The following is a 27196-nucleotide window of genomic DNA, read 5'->3' as shown; positions in this document are numbered from 1 at the left end:
AAATCTTTCTCAAGAATGTGAATAAAATATGAGCATTTACCAGGTCACTGGGTTGTGTTATACTACATTTACAGGAAAATAAACTGTATAAACGTCATAAAACCATCAATGCACACTTAATGTACATGAAAAGAAAGTCATGGCATTCAAATCTAGCAGGGCCAGACCCCATTTCTGAGTTAAGGCAGCACTGTAGAACCCCTGAAAAAGAACAGTCCCAAACAGGTGTTATTAAACAGGTTAAATGCATTAGAAACCAATGCACTGAATAACAGTGAAGAGAATTAAAGGATTGAAAAGTGTTGTACAGGACAATTTGCTCTTAAATGCTTACCTCACACACACACACATATATACATGAAATTCAGGCATACTGCAGTAAGGCAAATTAAGTGTTCTGCTTATATGCAAGTCAGGGGAAACAAACAAGTTTCAGACAGTTCTTCATGCATAAGAAATTGCTTCTCTCTTCACTCTCAGGTACATAGTTGCATAAGGTGCCTCCTGCATTTGGATCTAATAAAATACAACCTACAGGTCCTGTTCAAATCTGATATACATTCACATTACTGATATAACTGGAGAAACTGTTCTTTATTACAACAGAATGAGATACAGAATTCCAACACAGATAACATTTCTCAGTGGGTTTAAAAAAAAAAAAAAAAAAAAAACCAGGACGATTTAAAGACAGATTTTTTTTTTAAATTCTCATAGAAAAGGACATTAAAAGGGACAAATCAAAGGAACCTAGGGGAAGATAGAAGGATGAGCTGTATAGACAAATCATGGACACAAGACTTTAAAAATCCCACCCGACTATACAATTGCTTTCATTGTGTTTCCAAATGGGTAAAGTACTTTCTGAATAAAAATCACCTGGTGATTTAGTTGCTGCAGGGTACCTTTACAAGTGGCGACTGAAACATGTGGTGACATTCACAAAACTTGACCCAGTGCATTTCATTCCAGGTTCACAAGGTCTTGCTGAAGGAAGTTCAAGGCAAAGAAATACAAAGAGGGTTCTCCTCACAAATCCATCCTCCACGTAATGGTTTTCACTATAAATAAGGCATAGCGGTTCAAGTACTACATCAAATGTAATCAAACAATGGGAAAGAAAACCACCCATCAACTCCTGCCAGAAAAGTACTTTATTAGGGAGGATAAAAAGCACTGCTCAGACAGTCTGAATAGGCATGGCCTTCTGCGCTGTCAGGCTCCTCGGGCTCAAAGTCCTCAGGGTCTGGGGGCAACTGGTCGGCATCTTCATCAGAAGTGGAAGGGCGTGTGAGGATTATCCGGGGTATCTTCAGCAAGATGTGAAAGATTTCAGAAAAAAGAATCAGATCAAGAGCAGGGAAGTGTTTAATAGGAATATTTTAAAGGGACAGGGGAATCAGGGGATGAGAAAAAAAATATGTGAGAGGTGTAACACCATAGAGAAGCATAAAATTGTTTAGTTTGGAAAAGACCTTTAATATCATCAAGTCCAACTACTAATCCAGCACTGCCAAGTCCACTACTAAACCATGTCCCTAAGTGCCACAACTACATGTCTTTTAAATACCTCCAGGATGGTGACTCAGCCACTTCCCTGGGCAATGTGTTCCAGTGCTTGAACACCCTTTCTATAGACTTTTTTCCTAATATCCTGTATAAACCTACCTTGGCACAACTTCAGAGCATTTCCTCTTGCCCTGTCACTTGTTACCTGGCAGAAGAGACCAAACCCCACCTTTTTACAATCTCCTTTCAGGCTGTTGTAGATGGCAATGAGGTCTCCTCTGAGCCTCTTCTTCTCCAGACTAAACACCCCCAGCTCCCTCAGCTGCTCCTCCCAGGACTTGTGCCCCAGACCCTTCACCAGCTCCATTTCCCTTCCCTGGGCTCACTCCAGCCCCTCAATGTCCTTCTCATGGTGAGGGGCCCAGACCTGGACCCAGCACTGGAGCTGTGGCCTCAGCAGTGCTGAGTACAGGGGGACAATCCCTGCCCTGCTCCTGCTGGCCACTCTATTGCTGACACAGGCCAGGATGCCACTGCCCTTCCTGCCCACCTGGGCACACACTGACTCATGCTCAGCCAGCCAAAGCCCAGCACCCCAGGTCCTTTTCCACTCTGCCCCCAGCCTGTAGCTCTGCCTGGGGCTGTTGTGACTGAAGGACAGAACCTGACACTTGGCCTCATTGAACCTCACACAACTGACCTTGGACCATCAATCCAGCCTGTCCAAATCCCTCTACAGAGACTTCCTGCCCTCCAGCAGATCAACACTCTCGCCCAGCCTGGTGTCACCAGAAAACCTACTGAGGGTGCCCTCAGTCCCCTCATCCAGATCATTGATGAAGATATCAAAGAGGACTAGCCCCAGTACTGAGTCCTGGGAAGCACCACCAGTGACCAGCCACCAGCTGAATGGAGCACCATTCATCACCATCCCCTGGGCCTGGCCATCCAGCCAGTTTTTCATCCAGCAACAGTGTCCCTGTCCAAACCATCAGCAGCCAGGCACTTCAGGAGAATGCTCTGGGAAATTAAGTCAAAGGCTTTACTAAATTCTGGGTAGACAACGTCTAAGTGGGTCACTTTGTCATAGAAGATTAGGTCACTCAAGCTGAACTTTCCTGGATCCTCCTTCCAGCCCCTCTTGTAGATGGGAATCACATTTGCCAACTTCCAGTCAGCTGGGACGTGCCCAGTTAGCCAGGGCTGCCAGGAGATGATGGAAGGGGCTCGGTGAGCACTCCACCAGCTCGCTCAGTACCCCTGGGTGGATTCCCATGGACTCGTGTGTGTCTAACTTGTGCAGCAGGTGTTGAACACTTCCCCTTGGATTATGGGGTTTTCATTCTACTCCCTATCCTCGTGCTACAGGTTGGGGGACTGGCACGCACAGAACAACTGCTCTTGCTACTAAAGACTGAGGCAAAAAAGGCATTAAGTACCTCAGACTTTTCCTTATCCCTTGTCTCTATGCTTCTTTCCACGTCCAATAAAGGATGATTCCCCTTGGTCCTCCATTCATTTTTCATTTTATGCCAAAAAGCCATTGATAGAGAAAATTAGGATAACTTGCCCTTTCCTCTCATTAGCTAATATTTTAAAAAACCTTATCCAGGTGAAAAAAAAAGATTAAGATATTTTTTAAAAATAAAGACAAGTAAATATGAAAAATTAATTTAACTTCATTATTCATTCAATTGATCCCTCTGAAAGCAATAAAGGATTAATTAAGAACCATAAATCACATCAATTATTGATCTTTTGAAAAATTGCATATTTCAGCTTCTTTACTGACAAAATATATTTAACGAAAACATAAAGAGAAAATGTCAACGTTTAAATTTGTCTGTAAAATATGCATAATGGATTTGATTCATATTTTTTTGGACAAGAACTTTGTGTTCTTTGAGAATTATATTGCAATGTTTTAAAATTAATTTCAATGTTGTAACTGAGGAAAAAAAACAGTGTCAGGATCTTGATGTATAGTCATATAATGTATCAGTAATTGTTTTTATAAATAATTGGATTATTACAAATTTCATTCTGATGCACAAAATTATCCTCCTTTTTACTGCTTTCCAAAAAAGGTTTAAAATGTAATGAAAACATAGAAGGGTGAGTCAATGTATCTAACAAACAGGTAAGAGGATAATGTATAATAAATAAAGTGGCCATCTTACTAGCAGTATGAAAATTTTCAGGAAAGTTAGAACTTCTTATTTATCATCTACTTCTACTTCATGAGAACATTTAATGTTGACACCACACAATTCAATTTTTTATATATTATTTCCTCGCCGTACATTATTTGATTTAGGAAATGACACAAGCATATAGATGCTTTGTGGCTGCTGCACTTTCAGCCAGGAGGTTTCTGCATTGAATTAAAATGAATTATTCCCCAGGCTCCCCTGACATTAGGTCCAACTCCCCCTGGCTCACAGCACACTACACACAGACACCGAAGTGCAGGTGCCAGTCCAGAGCTGAATCTCACCCCTGATGTAAATTAATTTTAAAACCATGTGTAAATTTAATGTATACCCTGATGTACTGAGCATCAATTATATACCTTTTTATCGCCCCTTCTTCTGTTTAAACCAAGGGCACATTTCTGGAAGCTTTAAATAACCTATACAGATCCTAAGCACTGGCAAAGCTACAAAGCCTGGGAAGATGTGTTTTTGTCATGCACACATGACATCATTTAGAAGCTTTCCTTGCACTGGATGGTTCTGTTCTTTGCTGAAATATGAGTCTTGCTTAACAACAGCCAGCAGCCAGCTGCTTTGCAGTACAGCAAATGCACATCCATACGTACAGGTGGTTTACTGGGTCACACAATGAAATTCACACCTCAGGAACTACTGCAGAGGTCTAAGCTCAAAGTTACCTACAGTCATATCCAGGACCAGGCTTTGCATTTCATGGAGCTGTCCGTTCAAAGCTCAGGGAAGATCTTTCTTTGTGTGCTGTGCTGTTCAAAAATGGATATGTGCACACCTCCCCATGACTGACATGTATCTCATTAGCAATGCAGAGTCACCAGTACCTATTTGTCATTTTGAAGAAAAGACCTTAGCCATTTTGAATCTCACTTTTTTAACCACTCTTTTTCAGCATGGTTCCTACTACCCAGTTTCCAAAGAACTGAAACTAATTCTCTAAAAGAGATTTTCTCCAACCATTTCATGACTGCCTGCATACTATCTTTCAAATATTATGATGGAACTAGGTCTGAAAATTATGAAATAAATTTAATTGCTGAAAAGTGCTCCTTCAGCATTTCTGAGGTGATTGTGTTAACTGCACCACAAAACACATGGTGTTGGGCAAGTCTTACATCTAATCTTTCATGTTGCTGCAGGTAAAGAGGAAGCAGCACTAAATGAACAACCAATTTTCTACAGCAGAGGCTGATCAGCGTCTCAGCCCAGAAGTGCTGCAAAGGCTGGAAACCTGCACTCCCAAGAGAAGAGTGGGCTCAGGTGTGATCTACAGCAGCCCCTCTGTGCCCTCTCCAGGCAGGTGAAAGCTCACACAGACGCTGACTCTCACTGGTTTGGAGACCTTCTGTTGAGTCTTTCTGACAAATCAAGTGTCCTGGTCCAAGTGCAGCTGTGTCTCTGCCCCTCTGCTTCCTGCACATCTCCCTGCCCACTCTCCTCTGAAACCCCATGTGAACCCATGCCACTGCTGTCCCTAAAGCATGGCTGCTCCTTCCCCTGCAGCCAGCCATCCTCCTCTGTGCCTCTCTCCCTGATGGGAGGCTGAGGAGCCCATTTCCTCAAATCTGAATCATCAGTACCAATGAAAAATTCTCAGCTGAGGATGGTGCCAAATTAAGCAATTGCAAATGCAACTAAGTAATAGAGCGTGCATTTGTACAAGATCTAACTTAGTGAAAAGAGGCTCAGGCCTCTTGTCTCTCTCTCCTTGCAGCAAAAGTTATCAATCAAGCTCCTCTATAAAGCAAAACCAACACAAAATGGATGTAGAAACACACATTTCTAACCACAGTGGCCTAACCACCTTTACTTAACCACCCCCTAAGAACCCAGCACTCTCTATCTGCCTTCACATTCACCCAAGCTCCAGGAACATCACAATATGAGCTTTATCAACTTCCTTTACTCTTTCAGTTTTGTTAAAACAAAACAAAACAACGACAACAAAAACAAAACAAAACAAACCACAAAGAAATGAAAGGAACAAAACTCAACAACTCCAAACTTGTATTATATTTTGTTATATCCATTTCTCAAACCCAGTGTTTCTCTTCCCAGAATCCTGGAGGGATTTTACCTTCGCTTTCTTCTTTCCCTGCTTATCTTCACTGACCTCAGCATTACCCTATTAAATAGGCAAGCTTTGCCCCTGGAGCTTTTCTTTACTATTTGTATTTGAATGTACATTTCCTGGGGCAGCATGACTGAGGGAAGATAGAACAGATTTCTTATGTGAAAAAATGGCACAGCAAAGAGGAAGCAAAATATTTCCACTGCCCATTACAGACAGGGCAACACAGAGACTTTTAGGATGGCAATGGAAAATCCTTCCAGTACAGGCACCTGAATTATTTGTCTAAGGCATGTGGGAAGGTGTGAAACTTCCATCTTCTGCAGATAATTCTGCAAAAAAAAAAAAAATTATGCCAGTGTAGAAGGACAAATTATCTAGATTTTCTATTATTCCATTGTTTTCTCCACTGGTGGTTACTCAGCAGTGTTTGAACTTGTTTAAAATTCTTCTGTTGAAATTGCAAAGTCTTCCTATTCACTTTCCATCATCATGCTTTGAATATCATTATTTAGATAATATTGGAACTACTATTCAAATTGTCAAAATACATAGAATACTTCTTCAGAAAAATGCATCATTAATTACTTGAAACAAGTTACTATTTTTCCATTTTCCCCTGAAATTACATTTTCAGTGCCTAAAAAATAAACTTCAAAATGGACATGTCTTGTAGCAAAACCAGTGGACTCACTGTGGAAACTTCTTCCATTACCTAGTTTGTGTCACTTCTCTTAGCATAACCACTAAGACTTTCTACACTAAAAAAAATTCAATTTTGTTTGAATCATACATAACTAAAAATCAAATTATTTCAGACACTCTCATTCAATGGGATTAATAGCCTACACTGAAACTCAGAGTCCTTCAGCTGGAGTACAGACAGGGTGCTGCCTCTGCACTCCTGGTCCTCTGCAGGAAGAAGTAAAATAAAGCCATCTAAACAACTTGGGGCAATTCAGCTGCAGTATTGGCTGCAAAAATTCTTTCATACTGAAACAAGATAGGAACAATCCCACAACTAGCTATGAGACTTGAAAGCAGTTTTTAAAATAAAACGTGATAAATGAGATGTTCTGCTAACAAGTTAACGTCCAATAATTTTTCACTTCCAGATGCTCACATATGCTTTCCTTCTAGTCAAAATGTCTGTCCAAAACATTGCAGAACAGTCCACAAAAGACAGTCCATTATGTATTTTTATAATTTTTTTCAAAACTAAAACTGAACAGAACAAACCCCATCATTTTGTTTTTCTTTTATAAGCATTTCCTTTCCCCTGGCCTCTGCCAGCCCACAGATCCATACTCCAATATTAGCCAGAGAGGGAAGTTCTCAAGGCAACAGTCACAGCTACAACCCAAGCTTCCCATCAAAGGCACAGCCAGCAGTGACAGGGCAAATCACAGCTGGCAGCAAGGCCAGCTGCTGGGGACAGAGGCTACAAATCAGAAGGGGAAACGACACATGAAAGGCCAAAGTTTGATGGAATAAGGGCAGGAAAAAAGAATTTGGATTGACCTTTTTTAGGAAGAAAACCAGACATACTTTTAACTCTAGTTCAAACAGGTAAATTTTAAAAGAAAATATTCCCCAGCTAGAAAATACCTGCAATAGGAATGCCTGCCTAGCTCTGCTCATATTGAAATTTGTATTTAAATAATGCTTATTTTTAAAATTTGACTTTACAGCTGATCTGCACTGGCTTCCAGTACTAAGGATGGTACCCTTAACTGGGGAAAACAAAATTATCAACACAGTTGAGGACATGTGCAGGGGTTTATGTAAACCTCATGAATAATGTTACGATTTCATACTTAGTCTTACCTGTTTTGTCATTGCTGGGGATGGAAGCAGTTTTTTAGACCTGACCAGGAAATTTAGACTTCTCACTAAACAATGAAACCAGTCCTTTGCTAGATGCAAAAGATCACATTTGATAATGACTGTATTCCCAGAAGAAACTGTCTAACTCTAATTTAGTAAAGTAGGGCATTTACTCATGCCTAAAAAATATTACACAGACAGACTTTTAAATAAAAATTTTTAAAAGAGGATGCAAAAATGCATTGAGCAGAACAGCAGAGAAGAGCAGATCTGAGCTGCACAGCTCCCAGCAAACCAGCATGGTGTTCTCAACTGAAGTGATGTCAGCAGCAATAGAAAAAAGCAACCTTCTCCCCGAAAAGAAACAAGGAAATACAAGTCAAAGAGAGAGGAAGAGATCCAATTATCTCCTTGTGAGTTCATTACTCACAAAGAACCCCACCTCCAGGCGGGAGCGGGCGCAGCAGCTGGGGCAGAGACCAGCTGATGCCCAGCTGTGGGGATGAAAATATATCAACCTGGAAACCCTGTCTAGGTGTTCAACACAGCTCCCCTTTCATAGCATGTCAGGGGTGTTTCAATAAGCATGTGTTAATGGTGCACCCTCAGCTCTCCTGGTTGTAGAAATCCCTGGCTGCATCCCTTTCCCCAGCACTTTACAATGCTATTTTACTGCTGTGTTTGACCTCTGGCCAAACCCCAGAAATTGTAAAGTTGTATGGAGAGAGAGGTATAAACCTCTCCAACACTCTGGGGAAGATAAATCTTTGGTGAGGCATGGATGAAGCACCTCATGACATTTGGCTAAAGAAGACCTCTGCACAAGGAAATGTGTGCGACCTGCGCTGCTGCACTCAGGGAGCAACCAGCTCATGACAACACCTTTTGTGTTGGGGCTGGGAGAGGGCAGCACATCCTTCAGTTCATCCTTGCCCTTGGAGCAGCCACACCACTCTCAAGCACTGACAGAGTTTTGGCACCATGCTTTTGGAGGTGCTGCCTCAGTTTTGTGTGCAGCAGCCAGGTGAGGGCCCTGAGCAGGGGCTACCCCACCACCCCACCAGCCCTGGTGGATCCCTCTTCCCTGTTGCTGTTCCAACACTGTGCACAGTGATTTACTCCAAAATCTAATTCAGCTTAATATGATTTCCTGGAAGTCAATGAACCAGACAAGCAGTAAAACACTGGAACAGGTTGCTCAGAGACGTGTGGATTCCCCATTCCTGGGAATATTCAAGGACAGTTTGGACAGGGCTCTGAGCAACCTGTCCTAGTGGAAGATGTCCCTGATCACTACAAGTGGGGTACAAGATGGCCTTTAAAGGTACATTCTGACCCAAGCCACTCTATGATTCTAGGGAAATTTCCTCTTTGTGAATTTTCTAGATATTGATATATTTTACAGCTCAGTTTTAAAACTGAGTATTTTCTCTACTTCTTGGAATAGCAAGAGAACATCTTGCATGTTTCATCTCTCTTCCAGCATGCAGTATATATAACATTTGGTCATGTCACTAAATTTAGAGCAAAGCTCCTTTCTGTTCTTGCTCTCTGCCAAGTGCCTCCCAAGGGCAATGCACAAGGCAAGAAAGATGGAGCGCTGTCAAACTCAACACAAAAACGGAAGATCAATTCTCATCATGTCATATCTGCAATGCTGCCAAGCACAAAAGGCTTTTATGTGATTCAAATTGTGTATGAAAAATTGTACTTGGTCCATTTCTTTCATCTTCTAATGTACCACTGGATAGTGACTTCCCTGACACTGGAACCTGACTTACAGATTTTCATACAAGTGCTTTCGTATAAGTTTCTAATCATTTATGGCCTGATGCTATGAAAACATCAAAGAAAATGCATTGCTCTGACCACATCAGGAGACTTAAAAGGCATTGCCCCCATAAGCAGTGCTACCCGTGGTCCAAGTTGCCAACCCTTTGATTTTTTGAAGAAAACTCGTCACCCCTGTGGAAGGCAGTGGCTGTCTGAAAGCCTGCAGGAACTCAGTGCAGTCTCTTCCCCTGCAGTACTCCCAGAGTCCATGAGGATGCCTTTCACAAGGGAGGACATTGTTTATTATTTGTGTAGTTCTTTAAATACTTATCCTCTTTTATTCTCAAATAATATGCTATCCTACAGCACAGTTCAAGTTGCCTTGCTTGAGTCAGTCTGTCTTTTGTATGTTTTTGCTTCTATTGTCTGCAGTGCTTATATTGTCTACCATATGATGGGCTCACTTTGTAGATTTTCTCTAACTTGGACGTATTTTAATATGGTACCTTGAAAAGATCAATTAATGTCCTGTCTTTTTAAAAGGTTTTTCCTATTTAGCATTGTTAATTACAAGCTCTGCAAAATCCAAGAACTTAAAGTCTGAAATTAGTTAGTTTTGGCTGAGTGTATGAGAAAACTACTTAAAAGGAGGAGAGAAAAAAGATACACTGTGCAAACAGAAGCATTTGTTGGGAGCAGGAACTTAATTTCAAATTCACAAAATAAGTTCCCTAACCACTACACTATGGAGTGTCTACAACACACACCTTTTATGTTCCATCTTTCATGGTGACTCAGAAATACTCAGTTAGATAAAAGCAGAAGCAAACTAGGAGATGAAATGGAGGAGGCAATCACACGGCACACGGGTGCTCACACTCCACTGGAGCTCACACGATGACTGAGGTTACCTAACCCAACAAGGCTCACAGGCTTCTTGCAAACATATGTAAACCTGCACAAGATGCAAGGCAGTGGAGAGTTAGATTCCTGACTTCTTAAACAAACTTAGCTTGTCAGAATAGAAAAAAAGAATAACATAAAAACACCAATGCCCTTACCTGACAAGATTAAAAGAGTCATGAAAATGTTTTGGAGAAGGGATAAAGCAGTTCTTCATAAGAAACTTGAAGTAGTAGGTCTTATAGTGCTATAGGTCAGTCAAACACTGTGATGTGAGCAAGATCTTTACTGTTTGAAACAAGCTTAAGAAGAAACCTGGCTTTGCTCATGATAAGGACATTCTGAATCTGACTTTAGTTTTCTCCTTTCATACTGTTTCTCTGACCTGAGTACTCCACTGGCTTTGCTTTTGAAATTCAACAAAGTAAGACAATGATTAAAGAAACAAATGTTTTATTTTATGTTGTATGATTTCAGTTTTCTGATATGTTTAGAACATGCTCAGATGAATAAAGGGTTTGATAATTAGATTTTTGAAGATTTTTAACTAATGTAAGTGGATCAAGGTTTTTTCTTGGAAAGTCTTTATCAGCTGGAAATGAAGAAGGTAGATCTGCTGGGATTCTCACCCCTGTAAGATTTCTCACGACTTGCATATGAACAATACGAGACAAAGGCAGAAGAGCAGCAGCTGCATACTGTGGGAGATGGGGTACCTGCTTATGCACCTCTGCAGGCACAAGAGGATTTAATTTTGATACATGTCACAGGTTCTAGTACACTTATCTGTTTTCTCAGCAGATTTAGGAACGTTTTGTATCTCTGGATTTTTAACAGAGCAGTCAAAAAATTTGGCTTTTTTAGCCTTTTAAAGAAATTCTTCAGATTTTTTCAGCACTGTAAGCTTCACCTTTTATTTATTTATTTATTCAAACAATCACTTTTAATTGGTAATTCTTACTTTAACCTTCCTTGAAAATCCCAGTATCAGCGACACTTGTATCCCTGGTGAACTAAATGAAACAATATAATTGAGGAAATTCCCAGGGTAAAGGCATAAAATTAAATCAAATAATATGCTAACAATTTAAGTTAAATACTAGATTAAAATTTCATGAAAACTTAATAATTACAAACTACCTAATATTCTTATTACGTTAATAGCCCCAAAAATGAGTCGAAGAAGATGGCATGATGATGCATGTTATGAAATGACAGAAGATGCTGAAACCTGTCAGCACTCTCCATTCAGTCAGACAAAATCCTCTGGGAATTTCAGTCAGAGGCTGAATGAAAATATTTATGATGGAGAAAGATTGTGAAGAGTTGGCTCTATGTTTGAGGGGATGGATAGGAAACAATAACAAAACTGGAAATGAAGACTCCAGAATCCAAGTTAAAGTTCCTTCTGTTAAAGTCGGTATGGGCATTTCTCTTTATATCCCTGACTTTTTTTTTTTTTTGTTCTTGCTTTTGTGGGTTTTTTTTTTTTTCCCCGTTTTTTTTTTTTTTTTTTTTTTTTTTTTTTTTTTTTTTTTTTTTTTTTTTTTTTTTTTTTGTTTAGGTTCAATTCAAATATTTGTATTTATATATATATATATAAAAAATAAAGTAAAATATATTATCATAATTTTGAGGCATGATTAGCATAAGTGAGGCAAGTCTATAAAATACTGTATGTAAAAACTATCTACTTGTAATTAAAGTTCTATCCACATGTCAGCAAAATACTCAATTATAATTAAAACCAAGGAAGATTCTCCTTTTTCTTTTGCAAAACAATGACTCACTGTGAAAGAACATTTAGTTTGTCCAATTAATTACTGGTCATTCACACTGTCATGAAATCTTAAAGCTGACACAAAGGGTTTGAAATTGAGTTTGGCTGGATGAGTTAACAATTACATGAGCCTTTTAGAAGCAGTTAGAGCAACCAAGCCTGTGGAAAACAGAGGAAACCTGAGCCTGGCAGCAGCATTGCCTGTTGTAATGCCAGAGCAGCTGGCTCAGAGATGGGGAGGGCTGTGGCTAGCGAGAATGAGACAAATATTATCACAGAGAGCATATGCAAAGAGGATGTTTATTAAAATTCAATAAAAATAAACAGATGAAGACAGTATGTGCCGGAAGGCAGGATGATGACATGGAAGAAAGGGAGAAGAAAGATGACACCATCTGGCACACAGTTTTTGTAGAATAGTAATAGGAGTCTCTGGTTTCTCTGCCATTATGCTTCAATCCTTCCCTCCCTTGATGTAGACACAACCATCTTCTATTGAAACCTGATCAGAAATACAAAGGAAATGAACCTTCCTATATTCCTAACACAGAAGAAGATTCTGCATTAAGGCCCTACTGCCACCTGCTTATCTGAACATGCAAAGCAAGTCCTCCATGAGAAGCCAGGCTGGAAACATTTTTCAGATAATAAGATTTCCTTCAGTTATTGAGGAATAAGAGGGACTTCAGAGTGAGAACAGATGAGAAATTGAACAGCCCCAAGTCAGCAGGATACTCCTCACAAGCCCATAATCCCTAAAATTGATGAATGATGCTCCAGGTTACAGGCAGTAACATGTATCATTTGCTACAGCACCAAGATTTTGATTTCCAAAAAGAAACAAGACCAGAAACACTAATGTTTCTTCACAAAAGAACTTGCACATTGGTTACTTCTGACACTCGGAACATTTGCAGCCAGTTGACTCCCTCCAAGTACTCTCAGTCTAATCTGCCTCCTCCTCCACTACACCTGAAGAACTTTAAAGGGAGGCATATAACATAAAAATACAGCAATTTCTCCTTTTTGGATGAAAATACTAAAAGTGAGATACTACTGCAACAGATCCAAGCCACCCCAACGCATGAATAAACCCTTTCAACAGTGGATCCTCTAACAGGAAGCCTCATGCTTCCTGCAATGCTGATGAAGACTAAGAAACAGCTACCAGGTACAACTGGACAAAAAAAATCCAAATTGATGGAAGTGTTTTAAGCTGGAAAATAAAACTGGTCTAACTGATGATCTACAAGATGGTGTTGAAGGCCAGAGGCCTCAAAATAAGTTTCTTTAAGCAACTAATAGAAGGGAAAACCTTTCTTAGTTTATCTCATGGACAAAAGCTGTAGCTCAACATGTCAAAAAGTGACTAACACAGGAAACCAGAGAAAAACAGTTGCATGATCTATTTGCTTACTTTTTCAGTCAACTAACAAATCATGATAATTATCTAAATGCTTAATAAAAACTGATATGGTCATTGATTATAGTCTTTTATATAATATACATACTTTCATTTTTTGCCATTACCTGGGTTGTGAATGGTATTAATGGAGAAAGATTTAGACAAAGACTGAAAGAAGAGAAATCAAACAAAGCATTCCTCTGGCATTTGCCATAGGAGAAACAGTTGTAGCTTCCTGGTACTTCAAGCTCCACACAAGTAAGATGCTTTTTGACCTTAATTATTCAGATACCTTGATGTTATTATATCTTCCTAGTAAAGCCATACTTTCAGTGGTGCACATAGATGACCAAGATGAGGGTAGGTCTTCAGAGAGTTGAACTTGCTAGAGAAGTTCAAGAAAGTGCATTTCTAAAAGCCACCCTGCAGGCTCAGCTGTTGCCTCCTGTGACTCGTGCAGTAGGCTTTCTCTCACCAGTCACCTAAAATACAGGCATGTCTTAGCCTGTGACACAACTTCTCCCTCCAGTCAGAAGATGAAAATGGTCACCACCTCCAGGCAGCAGTTCACCCTCTCCCTCCTAAAAGAAGGACCCTGGAAATGCTGCTCCTTGCATTAGCTAGAGACAGAGTCCAGACGACAGAATGATGACTCAGACTGGGGGGATGGACACCACCCTAAAGCCCCCAAACCAGAGTGCTTCCAAAGCTCTGCTCTGCTATGTGGGTGCTCACCCAGGAGCTGAGCTCCTCCAGAAGCCATGTGCCAGCTGCATGACATCCACCTAAATGCTTGGTAGGATCTCTGATCTTTGACAAGTGTTGAGTTCTCTGCCAGTCTTTACTACCATTAATATAAAGACAACACAAACATTAAGACAACACAAATTTCTTAGGTAAGAGTGACTTGTTATTTACTGGGGGCATCCTACTTACTGTTATGACATGGTTGACTGTCGGGGAGGGGCTGCCCTTGGGGGAAGCTTCATTAGGACCAGCATCAAGAGCAGCAGATTCTGAAACAAAGGTTGCCTTTAAAAGAAAACACCAGAAACATGTTTTTATTCTGAATGCTGATTAAGAAGAAGAGTTCCCTCCCTCTCAAGTTAGTATACAAACACCTGGCCCTATTGCTACATGTGGTTGTACAACAAAAGCAAATAAAATTGCAATTCCTGCTGTTTCTCATTTTTGGTGAATTTTATATTTGAACTGTTGAAATTATCAGTTCAAGAATAAAAAGTTGTAAGACACAGTGTCAAGAGAAAAATGCTTGTTATTTGTACACAGATTAGTCCTGTGGTAAAAACAGCAGTATTTCTATAGCACACCACATTAATTCCTTCTTGTCACACACACTCACAAAAAGCAGAGTTGTTTTCTATATTCTTTAAACAGATGAATGATTCTGCCATCTTGTGGGAGATGGAGAAATCCTAACTATTTGTACAATAACAGCAGGACAGAACAGGATGGAACAGAAATTTCTTCTTTTTCACTTGTTTCACTATTGACTAAGTGAACAGACATTAATTAACACCTAGTATATTCCAAATAGTCCCCCAAATAAATAATTAATTACAGCCTCATGAAAGAACCTGAACAATGGGGTTGATTTTTAAGATATTAACTTGACCAGAAACTCTGTTCAGAAGGTAAAGGTACAGCAACTGAAAATCCTGTGTTTTTTCCCCAATGATGTGATAATGTGAAATATGTAGAGAATTATTTACATTCTCTCCCATTTGTTACAATAACTTTCATAAAAGAAAAAATGTAGAATTATACCGATTTTTATCTACAATTAACCTTTTAAGAACTCTCAAACTAACCCAATATTTGCACATAATGGAACACCACCCTCTATCAGTAATTCTATAGCATAGTTTTACAAAATTTGTAGATTTATTTATCATTAAAGTCTTTGGCTGATACAGGTTGTATCATTGTTCCTGACAATTTAACAGACATACAATATTGCTTGCTCTATCCCACCTTAATTCAATATGGACCATGCTGGAGTAAAAACTATTACTCTAACCAAGTATAAATGACAGTTTAAGAGAACAAGAGCTGAAAGAAATATGGACCAGTTACACTTTAAAGTAATTCTGTAGAGGTTCACTCCCTAATCCACTATTCTCAGGAGGGAGAAACCAAACAGTACATCAAAAGTATGTAACACAAAACTGCATGTGACCATTTTCTCCCCATTCTTCTTGGGAAATTCTGAAGCTCAGGAATGTGGCTTCTGCTAGGAAAGATGAGGCTTGAGGTGGAGCAGCCCGAGGGGCACATTTATCCCTTGGCACTTGGCACTCCAAGCCTCCATCAGGGGAGTTATTTTGAGCTGTTCTCTTCCCACCAAAAATTACCTTGGGGAAACAAGCTCATCTAGTTTATATTTCTTTGTTGCAACTGCAATAAACTCGTCTAGTAAATCCAATACCATGTCACAAGAAAGCTTCTTGGATCAAATACTTCATTTATACTTACGTAACCACTTAAGACCATTATTTTCCTTTGTAAATCATTCATTTAAGGGAATAATATTTTGTTAAGCCCTTTGAACATAAAGATCTGACAACTAGAACATAATAAGAAGGAATACAACAATTTAATGTTATTATCATTTCTTCATAATGGAAAGCATCTAAAAAGCTGAGACCAGCCTAGATCTGGATGTCAAGTTCCCCAACTCTAAGTGGTTTGATTTAAAGACAACAATAAGAGAACACACCCCACAGTGACAAACAACCCATCTACCTCAGCCACTCTGTCTCCTGCTTGTACACCAGCCAAGTCTGCTGGACCATCTTTTGGCAGCCGTGCAATCAGGATCCCCTGGTAACACAAAACATAGGTTTCAGAAGTGACAGTTTCTCACATTGTTCTCCCATTGATATAAAAAGCAAATGGGAAGTAATTAATTTTCAAGACTTATTGTTTTGTTGCCTCCATAAAATTAAAAACTAGATGCCTTAGCACATTAACAAGCCAAAAAAAAAAAAAAAAAAAAAAGCCTCCATGGCTGACACATACAACAATGAACAAAAGTCAGTAATTGTTTACACTGTGCCATAGGGAACTGACTGGAAAACAAAGATTTATTTAAAAGACAAATCAGTGAGAAGATGTGTGAAATATTTCTCTCAAATCAAGTCAGCTCCTGGGAATGAGCAAATGAGATGGGAGAGGCATGTGGATTGCCAAGAGAGTGACCCCAAATTGAGGCAGAAAATGACAATTAGACAACAGTGTTTCAGCCATCAGGTTGCCTTTGCAACATCATTGGTTTACATTTGGGTATCTCTCCCAAATCATCCCTTCTGGAGCTGTCCATCAAAAGCTAATGCCAGAACCTACTCTGGGAAATAAGCTACCTATGTTTACCCTCGTTAGCTTTAGAAAGATGGAAATGTTATGTGAAGGACAATCTCAGAAAGCAAACAACAAAACACAGCAACTCAAGGAACTACTCATCAGTCCATTTGTAACTAGATAAATTTTTAACAATGAAATGCACCTCATTGCTTTCTTTACATGAAGATGAGCCCTTTCCACCAGCAATGCTAATACCAAGACTCCCCATTTGGCTGCACACAGTAATGGTTACCTGGAAAAGAATTATAATGGATAAGTGACCTGATTAATAGGCAAAAATATTGCCTATTAATTATGTGAACGTTGAAAATCTACCTCCCACTCTGAACATCAGCAGACATGTCCCCAGAGAGCCCAGCCCTGTGAAAAATGGTGCTACACTTCAACACTGGCACATGCAAGACTTATCACCACTGCTTTGAAACCATGGACTGAATGAAGACTCAGCTCAGTGCCCACCTGCACGTACCTTTGACTTGGCCTCACAATACCAAAGCTGGATATATGAAGTAAGATGCATGGCTACAAGGAAAGTGGGCTTTGTTGGGGTTTTTTAATGGGAAATTCTTTTCCCGTGTAAGCCATGGGGAGCACTTACCCTCTTTCAGGCAAACCTCATGACATCTGCCATGCACTGTCCCCCCTTCCTTGCATCTTTCATAAACTGCCTCACCCCAGAGGAGTTTCCCACAGACACAGGGAGTGCCCCACAGACATGCAGAGCCCCCAGCAGCAGCAAACCCAGCCCCTGCAGCAGCTCCAACCTTCAGCGGGGGCTGCGGCGCATCCAGCACCAGCAGCTCCTCCGCGGGCCGGCCGCTCTCGCTGGGGAAGCTGCCTGCTGCCGACACAGGTGGCTGCACCCTGGGCTTAGATCCTGCAAGAGTCTTCCCTTTCATTGCCAACTTGTGCCTTTCTTGAAGCGTTGTTCTGGTATTTCTTTGATCTCGCATGCTTTCACTGCTATCAAAAAGGCTGCCGGAAAACTTGGAAATAGGTTCCTGGGGGTTAAAGATAAAAAAGGTAAACACAGCAACAGCAAGGAGAATCTGAAACACAGACCTTACCCGTGCTAACATGAACTTGTTCCTCACTCTCACATTACTGTATGATAGAATTTATTTCATTGAAGACAAAACTGAAACTTTACAGCAGACACACAAAGATTTATTTTACCATTATTTCTCTGAGCATGTTTTGCCTTCAACCCTGGGGTTGAAATTGAGGGAACAGGGAGAGGACTGGGATTTTTTATAGCCTTTCACCAGATTCCCTGGCACACACAAGCACGTGTAAGACACACACACCCATATGTGCATAAATCCTGCAATGTCCTGTGAAAATGGCAGAGCATGAGAACAAGACTGTTTTGGGCAGCCTCTGGCAGCTCTGTAGCACTGAATCCACTGTTCTGGGGGAAGAAACCACACACACAATGCAAAGTTAAGGTATTTCCATACAGAAAATAAAATGTTTCTTATAGTGCTTCAAAACTCACATGGCATTCTTGGGAGCATAGGTGGGAGAGGAAGGCAAGACCTTACCTTGCTTCTACATATCTAGACTTTGTTTCAGTCATTGGATTGACTTCAGTTGCAAATGGCAGTGAGTGGAGACCTGCAAACTTCAATGATTTAGGAGTCCTCTGGAGATAGAACCTCAAAGGTGATGCCTACTAAAGCCTACTCTGAAGCCTGGCCTAAGGGTGAACCTACTCTGAGATGCAGTGAGGAGCTCACAATGTCACCCTAAGCTTAGCTAAACCACAAGGGCTTGAAGAGAGAAATGTACAATTAAAATACATCCACCAAACAATTAAAGTTTCAGACAATTCTGACTGCAAAATGTAGTGATGTTTTCCAGCTATCAGTTGTTCCTGGCAAAGGGTTAAATTAAATTCAGACAAAATGCTCAAATTCTGTTCACATTTTAGGAATGCTTTACTTATATTTAGCTGATTTTTGCTCCTTAATTTGATGGGTTCATGTCAAATCAGATCTTCATATTGCCCAAATCCTTCTATCTTCTGTTGGCAGTAAAATGATGCAGCAAACACCCATCAACACCTCTGAAAATAAACCCCATATGTGTTTTTCTAAGCTTGGATGTTTAATACCAAAATAAAAAGCAGTGGCATTACCTTGAACAGCTGTGCAGAACCCCACTGGACAGTTTATTTTTCAATCTATATTGGCACTTTCCCACAACCTCTTTTTGGTTGGGATGGAAAGAAGTATTGCCAACCCCAGGGAAAGCATAAAAGGCATGATTGCTTCCCATTTTCACTTAAAAGGGAATTTGCTTAGCTTTGACTCACATAAAGCATTTATTACCTTTCTTCTCTTGAGAGAGATTTCTCTTTACAGCGCCAGGCTGACTAACCCGGACACGTCTGCAGTGCTGTGGTGCTGTGGGTGCCAGGGAAGAAGGCCATGGGAAAGAGCCAGGACTCTGGGCTGGAGGAGGGGGCAGCAGCACTCACAGAGGCTAGGAAGGAAGCAGAGGTCCTGGAAGAGGAGCAGGAGCCCCAATTCCTGCCTCATCTCCCAGCTAACATCAGGAAGAATGGCGAGCAATGCCCTGAAAGGGAAAGGCTGCAAGAGTGCAATCACCACCCCCTCCTTTTCCCGGGCTAGGACCAAGAGGACAGCCAGGCTGCAGCACGGGTGACAGACACCAGGCAGGCACAGGCTGGAGAAATTACAGCAGGCAGGGGCTCGCGGACATCAGCACCCTGGAAGAGCAGCACCCAAAATCAACATGCAGTGGAGGAGCACTGCAACCTCACTTTTCTACCATCCAGGCCTAGGGAGATGCTGAGCCCCTAGTGCTGCCAGCAACCTGCTTACCTGAAAGAGATGGAGGGAGCTTGGTAACTGTGGATGTAAGCAGGAGTAAAGTAAAAAACATGTCTCATCACTGCTCAGGTCACTCATCTTAACTTGCAGGTCAGACTGTACTCTTGAGGGTCGGATGAATTAATTGCAAGCAAAGTGAAGGAATGAAACACTGAACATAGCTCTGTACCCTCTGCACAAGCAAGGGCCTGAGAGTATAAGCAGTGCAGGTTCCACAAAGCCAAAGTGCTGTGCTGCACAGCAGTGTGAGCAGCTACAGCCTCTTCACAGATACACACTGTCTCTCCCAAGTTTAAAACTACTTACATCATCAGGATCCTCGAGTTCCTCTGCTTCTTGCTCAGGACTGATCCTTCCTTCTATCCATTTTCCATTAGCAGAGCTGAATTTGTACAGGTTGCCACCACGAAAACTTTCCTTCCCTTTCAATGAGGCCCAGCGAGAGCCCTGGGAGCTCCAGTTATGGCCACTGTACAGTTTAGGAGACTTGGGAAGCCACTTAATAGAGTCCTGAGGGAAAGAGGACATTTAAAAAATGGCAATGAATAGATTTTAAGAAAGTAATTGAGGTATGTAAGTGCAGAAACTGCCTGGCAAGTTCTGCATGGTATTTTAGATTCTCGCAAATACTGCATTTCCCTTTTTTACCTTTAGAAGTACCTTCAGTCCCACAGAGACACTTTGCCAGTTAATGGGCATTACTGGTGATACAAAGAGCAAGCAGTGGCTGCTGAAAATAGTGGAAGCCTTTAAGGACTTACAAGAGCATGGGACCAAGCCTACCTTCAGCATCGTAAAGAAGAATTAATGATCGACAACAGTCTTCAATACAGTGTACTACTGAGAAAACAAACAAGAGTACTTAGACCTTCAGTGACCATCTCATCTCATGACCTGAGTTAAAAAAAACTATTGAGTCGCTCCTCTCTTCATTATTCATTTAATAAAATGTTTCATTTGTTGAATGGTACCAATAGAAAGCACAACACTTAACTGATTTTTAAGGATTGCTGATTCATAAAGTGATTATAGTTCAGTTATCCCAAAATGTCCATTACTTATTTGCATCCACAATACTCCACCTTTCTTGCTCAGAAGTTATACTTGACAAGTTGCGTCAAGGTTGCTTACATACCTAAACTTCACTGAATTTTAGAAGCAATTTTTCCAAGTAACCTTTGTCTTTCTTTGAAGCTTTCTTTAAATCTCACTTCTGCATTTTCTTACAGTGATACAAATCCAACGGCAAAAAGTAGCCTGATGCCAAACAAATAAGGTATTTTGTTGGAGAAAACAAACTAACAAAACCAATTTTCAACAAGCTTGTGGTGGGGCAATCAGAAGCACATGGCGACCTTCACGTGTTTTAAAAGATATTTAATTCAGATTTAACAGTTCTTTAAGTTTCCATTTTCCTTTTTAAATGCAGAATGGTTACATTCACACACACACAGATACGCTGCAGCTACCAGCAACCCAGGTGTTACCATTTCTATTAGATCTAAGGTGGGAAAAGACAGGGAAATAGGACAAGACTGTTCATGCTGGACACACTGATTCATCTTCATCTGCCAAAGAAGGTCATCCCCTTGGGATTCTTTATTTCTCTCAGTTTTAGGATGGTTGAAAACACTAGGAAATGGAAATGGACAGTATCCCAGCATCTCATTGGAAAACAGCGGAGACCTTTCTGTGAGCCTTGAAAAGATGATAACCCCATCACAGGATTATTGGTACTGTACAAGGAAGGCATGATTGGCCTTTTCCTGCAGAAATTTGCTGGTGAACCACAATTTGAACTGCACTGGCACTCAGTGATATTGCTATTTGCTGGTAAATAGCCCATATTTCTGGTTATTCTAAACCACATTGCTCAGGACAGTGGAGCTGATTGTCAATTTAGTTGATCAATGGGAAAACAGCACAAACAATCAGAACACAGCAGTGGCTCCCTTTCCTCCTGACAATTCAAAATGCAAGGCAGGATATCTCCTGATATTTCTTCACACTCATCTCGAATAAGGAAACATAGGGTGCCCTTAAACAGAAACTTTGCTTTCTGTGAATATTAACTAGGGGGATAGCAATTCTAATCAGACAGATAAACAGTACACTAGGTGAAATTGTCTGCTAGTGGCTTGGACAGTTGTACTTCAGACTAGCTAGTGTGCCATCTCTCAATATTCAGGGTATTTCATGACACAGCTTAAATCCTTGTCAACTTTCAAGCTCATTAGGAAGTCATAAAGTAATTTCACTCTAAAAATAAACATGGGTATAGTGAAGCATTTAACTTCTTCCAGGAAAACACCTCATCCTTGTTTGACCCTGATCCCTAGTCCTAAACAACAGCTTCTCAAACTCAGCCTGCCAAATTCTGTAAAACCAATAAAAGACTATTCTCTCAAAGTAACAGACAGATTTCATATTGCCAGCTTATGCTGACAATCCCTCCATCACTTTAGGCATAGACTCAGCTGCAGTGGCAGCCTCCTGTATGCAAAGGTGATGAACATCAGTAGCTTTTCCATCCCTATGCCTCCTGCAGTTCAGCTGGGAACACAGAGCTACAGGGCACTCCTGCTCCCTGTCTGCCTTCTCCTACGGCAGGAGGCTTTTCCTCATGCTGACATACAGCTTTAAGGAAAATTCAGTACCTGTTTAATACCTGCAACCCAAGAAAATATAGCCTTTAACATCATTGATCTACACTACTACAAAGTAAAATAGAAACAACAGAACAATTCTGGCAAAGAATTTTCACCAGGTCTACACAGTACTGTGGATAGCATTATCTTTATGAAAGCAGTTTCGTGATTTGGTTGTATCAATAGCAAAAGATGGAATGGAACAACTAGGAATGTTCTTCAGTCTACAACTTCATGTACCTGCTATATGCAAAACACATGAATTATACTTCCACAAAGTAAAATGGAGAAATCAAGCCAATGAATACTACTGCTGTAAGCACAGGCTAATATTATTTTGCAAACAAATCTTAATCCCCAATTGTTTTTACAACTTGATCCTTTTTGAAGAAAGAAAAGGGAGAGGGCTGGAAATAAGATAATGAATTCCACCTCTCAGTCTGATTTTTTTACTGGATTTTTCTTTCCCTGCCAAAAATAAAACCAATTTCTTATTCTGATGTATTAATGAAAACTGATTTAGATAGGCAACAAGTTTCCATTACCCCTCAATATTGTCCAGGTGACAGATAGCAGATTTGTACTCCAAAAATGAAACTCTCTTTAAAACCTTCCAGTAATTTATTAGTTAATTCTCATTTTATTAAATACTACAGGACCATGCTTTGAGACAGGAGGCTACAGGCAAATATCCCAATATGAAGAAAAAAATCAGTTCTTACAGAATTTTACAGATTAAAATTGTCTTCTTACACACAGGTGGAGTTTGGAAGTTCTTTCTTGTGTTTCATATGTGGGGAAGCTAAGACCCAAAAAGATTAAAAACATGACTGGTTTCAGTCATTAGCAGCAAACACAAAGTTGCACATGGATTGACATTTTCTGTAAAGTAATTGGAATGAAACAAAGAAGGCAAATTCTGTATTTAGGACTTTAAGCTTCATGGGTATGTGGGTGGTGTAACACTGCTTGTTTTGTAAAACCAGAAGTGTTCGGAGGGAGAAAATATTTATCAGCCCAGCAGTTATTATATTCCATGGAAACACATTTTTCTTCTCCCTTCACTGTTAATGAGCCTGACTGATTGGTAAGACCATTTTGCTTCAGTGTTTCACCAGCAAGTCAAGTGATGTTTTTACCTCCTTTCAACATGTTTTTCATCTTTTCAAAGGCAGTTTCTCCATAACATACCTACTGCTCTGTATCATACCCCTGTAGTTAAAAGGACAAATTGTTCTCATAAAGCACAAGGTGTCTATTTTGATAAGATCTCATTAACAGATACCCTAGAGAATAAATTTCCTCCAGAAAACAAAGGTGTGCAAATGCTATGTAACACCCTAAAACATTCTGGTAAATGAAAGAGACTCAAAAACAGTCTAACAATAAAAGCCAAGATATGAAAGCCACCCATGTCTCTGAAATCACAGTGACAGTGAAACATCCTACTTACAGCCCCAGCCTGGTCCCCCCTGGCAAGCAGAATCCAGATGCCTAAAACATTTCAGTGGGCATGCATCTGCTACTACAATTCAACTCAAAACCCCAAACACATTCTCACCTATTTTTTCTATTTAAAAGATGATTTGCTTAAATAGCACAATTATGGGAGACAAAATGGTTTTAAAGATGCATTTCCTAGAACATAAACATTTTCCTGCTTCAAAGTACAACTATACATAACATATTCTACTAATCAAAAACTATTTCAGACTCATTCCCTTTTTAAAAGTACAAAAGACTGTTTCTAAGCTTTGTGTAACTCAAATGAAACAAAAGCTCAACAAAATGCTGCTGAAATAAAGGCATCCTTGAATATGCTTCCACTGGAGTAGAGGCAGTGTAAAAGCTGCCTGAACTGATTATGGAAGCAAGCCTTATACACTTTGCTAGCAGTAAATACACAATTTAATTTCAAACTCAGATACTCAAGTATTAACTATCCAGATGAGATTTTTTTTTAAAATTTCCTAAAAATACAATTCTAAAAAATTGCTGTAGGTTATCCTAAAAATATCCACTATGCAAATGCTCTTCAGACTTGAAATTTTCTCCCCCTATGAATGAAGAAAAGTCATCAGTAATATTCAAACAAATCTTTTTGTTACTTAGTTTGGATTTGGTTTTGGTTTTAAGTTGCTTAGTGGAAGTCCAGGATACCATTAATAAACTATAAAGAAATTCACTCATGTTTATAATCATGTAGTCATGATTATAATGTTTAATGTCCCAGAAATATGGGACATTCTATTAGAATTAGAATAGAATATTCTATTCTATCTCCCATGAGCAACTTCAGAATGATTTAAAGCAGCCCATTTATTTTGGAACGGAGTGACACTGGCAAGTTACTGAGAGTGATCATAGCACCAGACTGTTTCTATCACAAGCACATCGCCACAACTTGCCCTCCTTGCTTCAGGAGAAAAAGAAGACAGGACTTTGAAGCATTTAATTAGTTTTGTATCCAACTAAAACTTTCTCTGCATTGTACTGGGGGTGCTTACAAACTGAAATCCAAGTTGCTGATGCTTTGGTGGTATAGCCAAGCTCTGTGTGCATCTGTGTATCTTGAGGAAAGTTACTGCAGTCAGCACTGATCTTCCTCAGTGCACGTTGCTAACATTTTGTGTTTGGCTGTTCCCACCAGCTGCACATCAGAGATTTCAGCCAAGACAACATTCCCAGCAACAGATGAGCACATCAGTGTCAAAGGTTACTGTACATCAGGTGTCCACTTCTGGTTTTAATGCCAAGAAAGGTTTGCTAAAACCCTTCCCTGAAACAACACTGAGGAGCCACACAGTTCTCTCCATGAGTGATACTGTATTTTCAGGAGAGGTCTTGCCTGGGAAAAGATAAACTTGTTAAGACCTCAGAGTTAATGGAGTAATAACAACAGTGTTTAGATGCAAACACCCTGAACAGGTTACAAATTCAAAACCAGACTGCCGTGAACCCTCGAACCTGAAGTTAGCTCACAGCCCAGCTACACTCATTGAGCTGCTTCCTCCAAACCCTCTGCTCTGGCAGAACCCATGACTGACCAGCCCACTGCCACAAGAACTGCACAAAGGGAATAAAACAGTGTCTCCAACACCCACCAGAAGAGGAGACAGGATGGCTCCTGCAAAGCAGCTCATAAAGGCAGCTCAAACCATGCACGTGCTACCCACTTTGAAAAAAAAAAATCATATTCTTCATTCAGCCAGTGGAATAATGATTATAGTCCTGACTTTATAATAAAAGACAGAGGCACTGTCCCACTGAAAATTTCACAACTGCTTCAGGAGAAAGGGAACATCCAAAACAATTACTGATAGTCAAGACCAGCTTTTGTCATATTCCCATATTCAGCAATCCAAGCACAGAAACAGATTTGTGTGTTTGTCAGAAACTGAAGATGGGAAACACTTATCAATTGAAAAAATAAAGTAATTTTATTTCCTGGAGTCAAGGCAAAGAATGGTGGTGAATTCTCCATTAACAAAAGGTCTAGACATTTCTGATAAACAGTGTGCTTCTGTCTCAGTGAGAGGCAGACATTTACAGCAAACCTGGAGAATATCAACCAATACACTAAAAAATGTACTTTTAATAAAATTAAATTCCTGGCATCACTACTCTCTCTTAAAAACTGAAATTACAAGCTCCAAGTAGTGAAACCTGTTAAGTAGCTAATCAGCAAAAAGCTGCTCACCCAGCACTGGTAAAGCATCAGTGCTAGACCAGAAACAGGCCAAGCAGGACACAAACAAGTCACTTGCTGGAAAGAACAGCGTTATACAAGTTTCCAGTACACACTTTCCTACAATACACTGATTATCAAAAATATGGAACTTAAGCCAGAAAAATAATCTCAACACATAAATTTGTGGGAAGTTGTGGGAAAAGCCTGGAGCAACACACATGGGATAGAAAAATCCATTGTTACACTAACTACAATAGCACAAGAGTGCCTTTTTTCTTCTTATTCTTTTAGGAATTGTGACTTTGAATAAAGAGAGCTTGTATGCAGTAACTGGCAGGTTAATATTAAATCCACTCCACCACTGTGGTCAGTTGATTTACCCTGGTTACCTGTTTATAGCTAATAAAACAGCATGCAAATTTTGTAGCCTCTTTGCATTAAACCCACCTCTCAACAGACAAAGTAAAGAAGGAAAAGTTTATAGAGAAAGAAGTCTTAATCATATTCACTACTCAGGCTCCTCACAGCATCAGCAAGAGAAAAAAGAGACTGGGAAGAGAGGGCTCAGGCTTTCAAGGACAGACATTGCTTCATCAGAACATGTGTCATCGACTTTTTCTGGCTATAAAACAGAGTTAAAACTGCCTGGAATGTTATCAACGCTGTTGGGTGGAGAAGGGTGCTTCAACCACTCTATAAAATGGCACACACATGGATAACTCAAGAGATGAGAGGGACTCCTGAGGTCTAGACTGATGGAGTTTGATAAAATAGAACGACATGCAAGTCACTCTGAACCAGCATTAGGAGGAGAGAGAAGGTAGCCACTTGTCTCTGTTTGCACAGCAAGAATCCAAGCACCTTGTCAGCCCTGAAAAACAACACTTCATCTGCTCTTATTCCATACCACCACTGGCTGTTGCCATACCACAAGATGTACCCTGGAAATTACACTTACTGCCAGCCTCAAACACTGCACTACCTTGAACTACCTGCAGCAGAGCAGAATCTCAATTTGCCTCACCAAAAAACATAAACAAAATACATTAATGAGATTACAGTGCTACACAGTATTACTGTAGAAGCCTGAAAAATACACCTCCTCCTTTATCTCTCCCT

At 40.1% G+C, this 27196-nt stretch overlaps 1 protein-coding gene across 1 annotated transcript; it reads right to left on the bottom strand.

Moving 5' to 3' along the window:
• Window positions 1-1157: 1157 nt before the first annotated feature.
• On the bottom strand, window positions 1158-20530 carry LOC121358843 (protein scribble homolog). Its single transcript, XM_041477330.1, has 7 exons — window positions 20522-20530; window positions 20045-20248; window positions 17645-17881; window positions 17023-17112; window positions 16263-16340; window positions 14433-14528; window positions 1158-1310 (listed from the first exon to the last, which is right to left on the bottom strand). Exons 1-7 carry the CDS (start codon window positions 20528-20530, stop codon window positions 1158-1160), a joined length of 867 nt encoding a protein of 288 aa, XP_041333264.1.
• Between the last annotated feature and the right edge of the window lie 6666 nt (window positions 20531-27196).

The sequence above is a fragment of the Pyrgilauda ruficollis genome, unplaced genomic scaffold (genome assembly GCF_017590135.1).
Source record: "Pyrgilauda ruficollis isolate IOZ18807 unplaced genomic scaffold, ASM1759013v1 scaffold40, whole genome shotgun sequence".
Lineage (NCBI taxonomy): Eukaryota > Metazoa > Chordata > Aves > Passeriformes > Passeridae > Pyrgilauda > Pyrgilauda ruficollis.
The sequence above is the reverse complement of the archived record's forward strand: the minus strand, read 5'-3'. Positions and strand labels throughout refer to the sequence as shown.